Genomic DNA, 12423 nt, shown 5'->3' on the forward strand with positions numbered 1-12423 from the left:
CGAAATCGGTGGGTAAAATTCCTGAACCAAGGCTGATCCACGTTTGTACAACTGGCACTTAGGACCAGTTGTACAAACGTGGTTCAGCCTCGGATCATGAATTTAACTCGCCGATTTCGGCGGATTAGCAGTGGATCAACTTTTGTTCAAGGATGGTTTTAGCTATTTCAACCTATATTGACCTAGAACCTGTGCTAAAACTCAAAACTACCAGCGAATTCAGAAGATAAAAGTTGCTGAACTACGGATTAAATATTTGTAAAACTGGCCCTTATAGTGCCAGTTGTACAAACGTGGTGCAGCCTCGGATCAGGAATTTAACCCACCGATTTCGGCGGATTAGCAGTGGATCCACTTTGGTTCAAGGGTGGATTTAGCTATTTCAACCTATATGGACCTAGAACCAGTGCTAAAAATCAATTTTACCACTGAATTCAGAAAATAAAAGTTGCTGATCCACGGGTCAAATATTTGTACAACTGGGCCATAGGCTTTACCAGTCGAATTTTGAAAATAATTAACGGCCATTCAAATACATGGTGTTCAAACAGATCTAACAACACACATGCTCAAGTGTCAAGTCTCTGAACACATCCGTAGAGGTTTTTGTAAAATGTCAACTTTTGTTTGTTTTCATGACGACATTCGTAAATCAACAAGTAGCGTAACAAAATGAGAGGAGAAAGAAGAGAAAAAAAATAAAAGCATACAAATTTTACTGATCCCACAATAAACAAAAAGTTATTTGTTGTTTAAAATAAATACAAAATTAGCCTAAAAAAAAGCTAAAATCCTGTTGCACTTTTACATTTTACAAACAGATTTCAACAAGAAGAAAATATAGTATTTTGAAGGAATTTTGTCAGTATTTTGAAAGATTTGTTTGAAAAGATAAAATAACAAACGTATTTCAGGATTTGAATATTTAAGATAGTTATTTAAACGAAAAAATGCAGAAATATAACAATGGACCAGGTGGTTCTTCATCTTCATGTCCTGAAAAAATCAAGAAAGAAATAAATAACTTCGATGACAATCAGAATTCCTCAGAGCGTAAATCCATAAATATCGGTGTTGACTATCTATTCAATGTAAGATTAAAGTTTATATTCATTTACGAAAAGAATAAACATTTGTTCCACAGGATTCTGATTCAGTTTTATATTCTTTGCCAATACAAATTCCCTCAGAATCAGTCACATCAAATAAAGTCACTATCAGACAACAGCAAATTGCACGAAATGAATATTACAAAGAACGCTTAAGGGAATCAAAGGAAGAACGCAGATTGATGAGTGCAAGATATAGAAAAATTGAAAAAGTTAGAGCCGCAGAGAGAAGAAAAGAATTGCAAGAGATGTTGAATTTGTTGAAAGATAAATTCAATTAAAATTGTCGAATAAAAAACTCATTGCAAGAATATAAGCATTCAAATGCTTTCTCAGGGAACTTATGCACAAACGACGAATCCATTGAATTTTTTGTTTTTTTTTTTTATATAAATTATGTGTTATTTATTTTTGTATACATTCTTATTCTTATTCTTATGGTTTATGTTGTTAATGGGTATATTATGAAATGTTCATAATAATAAAATTAAAAGAAATCGAGCTTGCTTTTTAGCTGCATGCTGCATCTATACAAATGCATTTAATAATAAGTGTTTTACTAACTAGAATCTTTACCAAACCAAATTTTTAATGATTCGATGTTTAAGTACCATTTGAACTTAGTATTCAAACAGTGGTTTTAAGTGGACACACACACACGCATCCATAAATTTTTATTAAAACCCACCTCTGTCTATCAGGGTCAAAATCATGGAGGTGGGAAATTTCGATGATCGAATTTAAAAAAAAAATTTACTTTGTTTTATGATAAAAAATTCATGCTCAAATGTTCGCTTTAGCCATATTGTCGGTTCATGAACGTGCAAAGCACAAAAATGATTATTTTTCAATTTACCGCAAACCCCAAAAATTAGTACTAAAAACACGTTCCTCAAAATGGTTGTGATCTCTCCAATACGACTTTAGGGGTCTAGAAATAGTATCAATGTGCATGATGTATCATTAAAGATAGTAGGTCTTAAATAAATCAAATATAACCAATTTCTACAGAAAAATGCTTTTATGCACGCCCGAAACACTTAGGCAATAAGTAATTTTTACTTGCGATATAGGTACTATAGGGCAAGTTTAGGATTCGTAAAAAAAATCGAACTCGAGATAACAATTTTACATGACATTACGATGATGGAGAATGCCAAAAAAGTGGGTCCGGCAATTCTGTCTGTCTGTCTGTCTGTGTGTCTGTCTCTATCTGGAGCTGCAGCCTAAACGAGTGAAGTGATTTTCTTCAAACTTGGTGGTTAGCAGTTTTTGGTGATTCCCTAGAGGGGAAATTGAAATTTTTTTTTTATGACCAAAACTAACTGTACCTGCCATATAACGGAAATAGAAAAGTTAATTTTTTTCAAAAACGGCTCTAACGATTTTGATTAAAATTTTTGTGTGTAGTACTACACATAATAGCCAACTTTTTAAATAAAAAAAATATTTTTTGTATTGTTATTAACGGTACCTGTCATAGAACGGTTTTTTTCGTTTCTGAATATCTCGTACAACATTAACCCGATTTAAATGAAAATTTTTATACAAAAGTGTGTAAGTAAAGATAATATTAAAATTTTAGAAAATTTTCAAAAAACGCATTTTTGGTTTTTTTAAAAATATTTCAAAATTTTTTTTTGAAAAATCAATTTTTTGAAAACGAATCAATGAAAAATTTTGAAATTTAGTTTTTATGTGTAAATTAATTATTTCTTCAAAATGGCATACCAACTTTTTTTTTGAAAAATGTTAAAAAATTTTTATATATAAAAAATTATTTTTTTAAAAAACGGCTCCTACAATTTTCGAAAATTTTTTTCTAAAAATACCTTTTTATACAAGAAATAAAATGGCATATTTTTTTTTTTTTAAGATAATTTAAAACGGAGTTTAATTAATTATAAAAACAGATTTAATTTTTTTATACTACTTATGAAATTTCGTCAAAATATCAAATTTTAAATTTCTTGAATGAAAAGCTTTAACATTATAGTTACTTTAAGCATAAGAGCAAGTACGTGCGACCCCAGTCGTGCAATTTATTTCTTTTGTTTTTTTGTAGGTAACTTTTGTTTTATAAAAGTGTATATTACAGCCATACTTAGATAGAATACTGATAAAAAATACACAAAAAATGCTAAATTATGAGTGTTAGAACATTGTATATATATTTCCATAGTACTATCATGAATTGAAACGATCTCAGGAACTCTGGTGGTAACTTAAAAAAGCAAAATTTGTATGAAATAAATACACTGAGCGCCACCTCAAAATAGTGGTGACTTGAACTAATACTAAATTCGACTTCATGATAGTACTATAGAAATATATATACAATGTGTTAGACTACATTACTTATTCAGATTCTAAGAGCGTCCCGGAAATAACGTTTTTATTTTTTATGTCACAAAGTAAAACGAAATATTATTGAGATTATATTGTAGTGGCCTCGGTTTTTGATCATAATATCACCAAAAAATTAAAATTTCAATCCAACTATACCCCAAAACAAGCGTTCCCGGAATGATGGTAAATTGATGTACGCACCTTAAAAAAAAAACTAGTTTCTAACATACATTTTATATATTTATCCATACAAATAGGTGGGAAATGATAAATCTATATAATATCAACTCTAAAAACTGCTTGCAGTACCATTTGTACGTTAGATTATTAAAATATTGGCACTTTAAGAAAGAAATGTTGGAATGATGCGTCATTTTTCTTGGGACAACTTTTATCAATGTATAAAAAATAACACAATTTAATTTTTTTTGTAAGAGATGTTAGATGTACCAATTTATAAAGGGTATTGTGTATTATATAGTGTTAAGAAAAGAAATATTCAAAAATAATTAGATGCAATAAAAAAGAAATGAAAACTTTTCTAACCGAGACAAATATATTCGTAGATGCGTGCCTACTATTTTAATTGTAACATGAGAAAAAAGTTTTAAAGAAATGTTATTTTGATTAAAAAAATGCCTGGGCATCAAATTTTCCACCTCTATGATTTTGACCCATCAACTCATTTCCTTCCCTCGTTCCTTTCGAGAATATCGAGTACCTTGGAACATCAGCCTTAAGCAGCTTGTCTCTCAACTCTTTTTCTATCTGCATCTATCTCGACCTGCAGCCCAAACCATTGAAGCGATTTACTTAAAACTTTGTAGCCAAGAGTTAAAAAGGATTTGAAGAAAAAAAGAGGCTTCAGCCAAATAGGGTTCAAAATAGGTACAAGATAATATAAGTCGAAGTAACACGAAGTCTATCAAGTGGTCATAACTGAATTTAACAAATCTCGCAAATTTGTATACAATTTTAAAAATTAAAACACCTTGAATTTATTCTTTTCTGAATCCCAAACAAATTATGTTATAAAGATAGTGCCAATCCAGTCAAGGGGAACAATAAATTGACCACAAAAAAATCAGCATTAAAACTTTAAATACCACTGCGTTATCAAGATAAACCACAATGATACCGTGATTTGCAAACAATTAAATCCAAATTTGGGTTTCAAACTTGTTAATATGTAAATAATGTTAATTTTATAAATCAATATAGTTTTTCTACTAATTTGTACTTTTTCTTCAAGAAAAATGAAATTCAACCAAAGGGACAACTTTTTAGGCACTAAATAGTATTTTGGCCCCTATAGTATCTTGACTACATTAAAAAAATTTGTAAATTATTAAGCCTTAACTACATTGGCTCAAAAAGTGAAAAAGTACAATAGTGAAAATTTTCAAACGCATTTTAGTATAGTTTTTCGGGCTGGAAAATTAAAACCAATGATGCAGAAAGCTTATTTTTTGGTCTAAAAAACAATTTGTATACTCTTTTTCACAAAACAATTGCGCTAGCCAGAAAAAAAATATTTTCACTTTTGTACTTTTTTAAAAAGTGGTGTATGTAGTTAAGCCTTTACAATCACTTTTTATAACATTAATTAAAATTTGAAAAAATATAAAAAAAAACTTATTATACAAACACTGAAATCTGAAATTAAGAAAAGATAACAGTCAGGGTTGCCATGTCCTTAACTAGTTCGATAGCCCATTTTGAAAATGCTTGTTCCCGAAAAAGTAGCCCAATACCAATTACGGGAATTTTGAAAAAAATTATTTCAGTTTTCAAAAAGGTGGAGGCAAAGTGGATTGGGTGCAAAAGAGGTAAAATGCCTCTTTATAAGGGCTATTTAATAACAATGAATAATTTAATAACAAAGGAACATGTACGTTAGCAAAGAAGCTCATAATTTTGAAATAAAAAAAAAAAAATATTTACCATTGAATTCATTTCTTTATGCCTGACTTAATCGTTGGTTATGTAAACAATTGATTCAACGAAAATTTTTGTATAAAAACGTTATAGTAGCCTTAACTCTAAAATTTCTGCAAATCAACCCGTTAAACCCCACATGTGGAGCCATAATGTGAATCAGTACCTAGAGTACGTGAATCTTCCTCGGAAATTATTCCTGGGAAGGACAACTTTTAATATCACTATAATCAAAATAATTTATATACCTACATGAAGTAACCGTATTAGTTTTTTTTTTTCATTTGATCGCAGTAATAAACTTCAAAAATTAAATAACATATTTAGTTCAAATTGAAACAATAGTTTAATTTTGTTTTGTATACGTGCGTCTGTTGTGTTGGTTGTTGGGAACCAACAAAACAATGTCCTCTGTTGAAGAAAATATTTACTGCATTAAGGACAATCAAGGTACAACAGAATTTCATTATTCGTTTATATTTTTTTTTAGTTGCAGAACAAGAAGAAAATACAAAATCTATTTACGAAAAGAAAATAGGGACTGAAGTTGTATCCCGGTGAGTAGGTAGAGGTACACCTTTTGTCATATGTATCTTTTTCCAGTTTAGTCAGGACACTAATTGCCCAGATTGCAACTAAATACGCTGTTTAAAAATAGCTCCTACATTTTTCAATTAGCGCTCTTAAGGCAATGCGTCAGATTTGTAAAAAAAAAGTAGGTACGTATACAAGATACCAAATTCAATCCTAAGTGGGCTTGAGGTCTTGTTTTATATATGTATCTTTTGCCTATCCTGACACCGATGTTTCTACTGTCTTTACAGTCTTCTTCAGGGATTGAATTTGAATTCAAAAAAGGCCACGAAGATAGAAATAATTAGTATACAATTAGCTTAAATTTTGTTAAGGATGTTGGCCCAACTTTAACTTCATTTCAGTTTCGAATTCTTTTCTTGAACCTATGACGATTCGTCCTTGATAGTCAATAAAAGAAAAAGCACTTGTTACTCGTAAAAAAATTAAATAAAAACAAAAATTAAGAAAATACGTTTTTTAATAATCCAAAATAAAAAAAAAAATAAAAAAATAAAAACAATAGCTTGTTGCAATATTCACCAGAATATGATTAATTCTTCTCCTTAAAAGCAAAAAACGATCAATATCTGTTTAATAAATTTGCCAAAAAAAAGATCGATCCACCTGCCGAAAGCTCCGCATCTGGGCAAACAAGATCCAGTGAGTTGATGGCACCTGTTCCTGTCCCAAATCTTGCAGTATCCCCAAAAATATAAATATAAAGTATATGTACATATGTACAAAAATGCAACTTGTGATTAATTATTGTTTGATGATAAATTTGTTTATGGGTAGGACAGATATAATTGCAAATTGAATGCGGTGAGTAAACAATCTTACAGACGATGAGTGTGTGTCAGACTGCTGTAAATTAGTCACCAAAAAGGTGCTTCGGTGAAATGTTGAGTTCAGCCAAACTAAAACATGAAGTAGCAAGTTCAGGGTTTTTGATGACATGCAGAAATTTATTAAGAGCACCGCATAATGCTTACTCACGTGCTTATGATTATCTTGTAATGTCATGTCAGATAAATGACGGGTTGTACCTATTTTTGTTATCTTGACTTAAGAATTCTCATTTATGTACAATTATGAATACTACTATGTCAAATAATAAATAAACACAAAATATATTTACTAAACTTTAAAGAAAATAAAGTAAAAATAATTAACAATACTTAAAATTCCACAAACAATGTTAATTTATTAATATAAAATATTTAAATTGAAACAGCTATTTAAATTGCAGACATTTTCATGCCCGTAAACTCTTAAAAAAATTATTTTGAGAACCATTTTTATTCCCATTTTTTGTTCTGGTTCCCTCTGTGTGTTTATTTAATGTTCATATCTTTTAAGATATAGGCTCTTATAAAGCACCTCATATATAATTTTAAGAATGGTCAATTATTTAATACTTTTATAATGTCATACAGAATTAATTAGTTTGATAAATTGGGCAGTCATAGAAGCTTATAATAATTTTCTGTTAGTTTTCAAGGCCTTTTTAAAAAAAAATTGTAAGTTTGCACACATATACTATATACTTATACATATTATTATATTCTGTTATTGTTTTATTTAATTAACTTTGATAAAAATTAAAAAACAAATATATATATATTTTTTAAAAACATGTGTGCAGTGTGCATGTTGTGAATGGATATTTTTAAAATATAAACACTTTAAATGATTAATTTATTATGGTTTGATAAGTATTTTTGATGTTGTGTTATACCTGAATCTTTAAAATCGAAAAATAATTGTCAAATAAAATCTATTATCCAAATGGGTCACTGTGGCGTATGTGGAACATTTTTTTATCTAAATCTAAATCTATAAAGATAAAAATGTCTATAAGGTATCTAATAATCTATACAGATAAAAATATATAACAACAGAAAATATAAATAGTGTTTTATATAACATTCCAAACAGGGGCCCAAACTTGGTAGAAATTGAAACAAAAATTGGAGTGATTGAAAAAAAAATTTAACTTGCACACTGCACAGTTGCATACCAAAAATAGATAATTTGTTAAAAGCGTATTAATTTTGTGTGTAACGGGTGTGACTTTCTAACGTCACATCCGTTACATCTTATTTGAAAATATTCTTAAACAGCGCAATAGTTAGAATACTTTTAGTATTAAAAACAACAAATAAATATACTAAGTAGTGTTAACGTATTAAAATGCTTAACTTGGTAAATACAGTCCCTCTAAGTAGAATTTCCCTCTAACTCGAACTTTTTCACCATTTTCAATCAAACATTTTTAACGAAAAAAGAATATATTAATCAATCTTACTCGAGTTTCCCTCTAACTCGAATTAATTTTTGTGTCCCGTTATAGTTCAACTTAGAGGGAGTCGACTGTAGTTAAATAAATAGGCGAAAACATACCAAAAATATGCCAAAACCCCTCCGTGTAATTACCCCTTTGTAAATTTTCTTCTTTTTTGCAAAAAAGTGGCCATTGTAGTTGTACCTTTATGCTGAAATCTTCGCCAAGTTAAACTACCTTACTCAGCTTGTTGACGATCAAAAGCATATACACTAAATGCATTTGAATACTAGTTTATAGAGTAAATTAAATTTTATGTAATATTTTTATTCTATTATAAGATAGCTTAACTAAACTAAAATTTAAGATAAAGATAATTTTTAAATGTATTTTGGTACATTCATGCTTTTCAATTCAAGATATAAAAAACGTTCCCAATAACGGTTGATAAATCGAATTGGAGAGCGTTTAAAATATGTACATCGAAACCGTAGCCTTTCCTTTGACTTGAAAGACGCTCCCTCTTGAGAAAACCAATCTCCTTGCGAAGCAGTTCGCCCCTTCAAATCCTAGAGGACGCAAAATTTCTGGTGACTAGACTTTGCCACTTGTTATGATCATCTGTTTTTTATTCTTATTTTAATCTTACAAATTAATTTTATTACTCAAAAATGTTATTGAGTTTTGGTAGGAAAACGGATCTCTTCACGCCATTCTTTACCAACCTACGTAATGTTAGTATGTATTTATCAATGATTAAATGCAATGAAACACTTTTTTTACAATGAAGAAATAAAAACAATTAACTTGTATCAAATCCACGTAACAGAAAACCAACACGAAAGAACGCTTAGATGATCCTGTTTTCCAAAATTATCGAAATATGTTCTTAAATATGTATGTATCTACTGTGTGCTGTGCAAATTAATTGTTCTATAGCATTCGCACTTTTATTTAAACTTAACACAATTTATTTAACCTTTTCACAAATATATTTTACCTTTTAGCAAATATATTTCACCTATTAGCAAATATAATTAAACTAAAAGCAAATCAATTAAACCCAAAAGCAAATATAATTAAACTAAAGCAAACTATTTAAACTTTTAGCAAATCTATTTAAACTAATCGCAAACTGATTTAACCTTTTCTAGAAAAAGCTTTTGGTATCGAGCTATGAAGAAGGGATGAGGACTTTGAAGCTGTCCGTAGCACTAAAGTCAACGAAACACCCCAAAAACCACAATAAGACCCTATAAACAAAATGTGCATTTCAGTTAATATGGAAAAATCTAACAACAAAAGAAACTCCACCTAGGATTTGATGCAGTTTTTAAGAGGTGTTTATTTTCAGTATGAATCTCAGTTAACGTAATTTTTTGTTGGGTGGGACATCCGCTATTTATAAAATCGCGTTACTCTCAATATCTCGAAAACGACTTGTTGCACAGAAAATTCGCTGATTTTTTCGGTTTGCAAATACAATTGTCTTTCTTCTCCCATATCTCATTTCCTAATGCGAGCTACACTTTCTGAGTTACATCGCGGTAAAACCTGTGTTTTTTAATGTTTTTTATTTCCAAAAAATTTATGTTGGAAAAAATTAAAAGTAACATTCTCCAACTCTTAAAGTATAGCTTATTATAGAAAAAAGACACTTCCTTTAATCAAAATATACGCACGACAAGTTCTAAGTAAGATTAACATGGACCATAACTTGGTTGCAGTTATTGAAGTAAAATTTATAAAAGTAGAATGTCCTAGCAATGTTATTGACATTATTCTACTTATTCCAATGTCAGCAAACGGCCTAACGTTATTTAAAAAAAACATTATCACTATCATTTTTTATTTAAATGTGAAATAAATTTGTGTTTTGGTTAAATAGATTTGCTAAAAGTTTAAATAGTTTGCTTTAGTTTAATTATATTTGCTTTTGGGTTATAGTGAGGCGGCTTAGCATCTAAATCGTGCACTTTGTGATAAAAGCATGAAATTTATATCATGGGTATTACTCAATATTAGAGTTATTTTGAGATATTGGGCCACTTTGTATTCCATCCAGGAGCGTAGATACAAGAGATTTTCTGTGTTGCATCCGCATTGTTGCATATCATAGTATAGCTGATGAAACCTTTTAATTAATATAATACATGATTTCGATTTAATTTTTAAAGCCCGATCGAATAAAACCAATAGCAATATGCCTGGACCGTCATGTAAAAAGTTATTGCACTTTTTATAAATTGTCTTTTACTCAAACAGCAAGATTCAGAATATTACCAAGTACTCCTTGAAAAAAAGTGGTAGGTTGATAAAATTTAGTGTGGGACTTTTCTAATACCATAGAAAAAAATAATAAAATATGTCCATCAAAAAATTTCAGGTCAAAAGGTGTTTTTTTTAGCGAGAAAGAACACTTTTGAAATGGTACCATTGCAACACATGGAAAATTTATGAATTTTTTTGAACCGCATATGTATTTTATACATCGTATGAGAATCAAAAATAATCAAAAAATGAATTATATTTACCATGGAACATTGAATTTTCATGCAAAACTTAAATTGCTTGCTTTTATTTTTTATTGAATTTTCATACAAATTAATGTTTTGAAGGAGTGAGGTAGGTGCAAAAGTAAAAGTATGAAAAATAATTGTGCAGTTTGTGATAAAAGGATCAAATTAATAGGATTGTTAGTACAATATGTAACCCTCATTTTAAGATATTGGGCCTTTTAATATTTCACCTATGAGGATGTGCATGAGCCATCTAATAATCACAAATTTCACAAAACTTCATTTAAATTGCTTTCTGTGTATCGTTATAAACATCTTTAAAGGTAAAATATTAAGTGGCCCAATATCTTTAAATGAGGGTTATATATTGTACTAACAATCCTATTAATTTGATCCCTTTGTCACAAACTGCACAATTATTTTTCATACTTTTACTTTTGCACCTCACTCCTTCAAAACATTAATTTGTATGAAAATTCAATAAAAAATAAAAGCAAGCAATTTAAGTTTTGCATGAAAATTCAATGTTCCATGGTAAATATAATTCATTTTTTGATTATTTTTGATTCTCATACGATGTATAAAATACATATGCGGTTCAAAAAAATTCATAAATTTTCCATGTGCTGCAATGGTACCATTTCAAAAGTGTTCTTTCTCGCTAAAAAAACACCCTTTGACCTGAAATTTTTTGATGAACATATTTTATTATTTTTTTCTATGGTATATGAAACGTCCACACGAAATTTTATCAACCTACCACTTTTTTTCAAGGAGTACTTGATAATATTTTGACTCTTGCTCTTTGAGTAAAAGACAATTCATAAAGAGTCCAATAACTTTTTACATGATGGTCGAGACATTTTGGTATTGATTTTATTCGATCGGGCGTTAGAAAATACCTCGAAATCATGTATCATATTAATACAATATTTAATTGCCTATACTACGATATGCAACAAATCGAGTGCAACACAGAAAAAGTCTTGTATCTACCCTTCCGAATGGAATACAAGGTGGCCCAATATCTCAAAATAACTCTTAAATTGAGTACTACCAACGATGTTAATTTCATGCTTTTATCACAAAGTGCACGATTGAACTCTTTTTTAATGCTAAGCCGCCTCACTATTAAATTGATTTGCTTTTAGTTTAATTATATTTGCTAAAAGGTGAAATATACTTGCTAAAGGGTGAAACATATTTGTTAAAAGGTGAAACTAATTTGTGTTTAGGTTAATTAAAAGTGCGAATGCTATATGTTCACACACACATGCACGTACCTACATCTTTTATGCAAAGGTGGTTCACTATGGCGTATGCGTAACTTTTTTATATATAGAACTCCTTAAATTTCTATCGCTGACTAATCGATCAAATCAATAAACAATGACTAATCGATCAAATTAATTGACAACGATTTTCATAACAGATCGTTTAAAAAATTCATTTCAAAAACATAAGCCATAAATGCATAAGCCGCAAACACCTTGTCAGTCTCGCAGGGTATCACGTTTTAATAATGTAACTTTATAAATATGTTTTGCTCTTTACCAATGTCCTTAAAACTTTACACTTGACGTTAAACAGACGTGTGTACTTATTATTACAGTGTTGTTGAGACATTACAACAGGAGTAAATAAATTA

General features: G+C 29.4%; 2 protein-coding genes across 3 annotated transcripts in view; both read left to right on the top strand.

Annotated features, from left to right (window-relative positions):
- The first annotated feature begins 889 nt into the window (after window positions 1-889).
- On the top strand, window positions 890-1633 carry LOC129917176 (uncharacterized). Its single transcript, XM_055997561.1, has 2 exons — window positions 890-1091; window positions 1145-1633. Exons 1-2 carry the CDS (start codon window positions 951-953, stop codon window positions 1388-1390), a joined length of 387 nt encoding a protein of 128 aa, XP_055853536.1. The 5' UTR covers window positions 890-950; the 3' UTR covers window positions 1391-1633.
- A 4152-nt stretch (window positions 1634-5785) lies between these two features.
- The window catches only part of LOC129917179 (adenylosuccinate lyase), a 73462-nt gene continuing 66824 nt past the window's right edge, over window positions 5786-12423 (top strand). For both annotated transcript variants that reach the window (XM_055997564.1, XM_055997565.1), the window contains exons 1-2: window positions 5786-5846; window positions 5887-5953. The gene's annotated coding sequence lies outside the window, so the exon portion shown is untranslated. The remainder of the gene's footprint in view (window positions 5847-5886; window positions 5954-12423) is intronic.

The sequence above is a fragment of the Episyrphus balteatus genome, chromosome 3 (assembly GCF_945859705.1).
Source record: "Episyrphus balteatus chromosome 3, idEpiBalt1.1, whole genome shotgun sequence".
In the NCBI taxonomy this organism is placed as follows: domain Eukaryota; kingdom Metazoa; phylum Arthropoda; class Insecta; order Diptera; family Syrphidae; genus Episyrphus; species Episyrphus balteatus.

Excerpts from the sequence above, each read along its gene's own strand:
- LOC129917176 (XM_055997561.1), top strand. The coding sequence starts at position 951 with ATGCAGAAATATAACAATGGACCAGGTGGTTCTTCATCTTCATGTCCT. Across the intron at positions 1,092-1,144 it reads GTGTTGACTATCTATTCAAT|GATTCTGATTCAGTTTTATA; the intron begins GTAAGATTAAAG and ends TTTGTTCCACAG.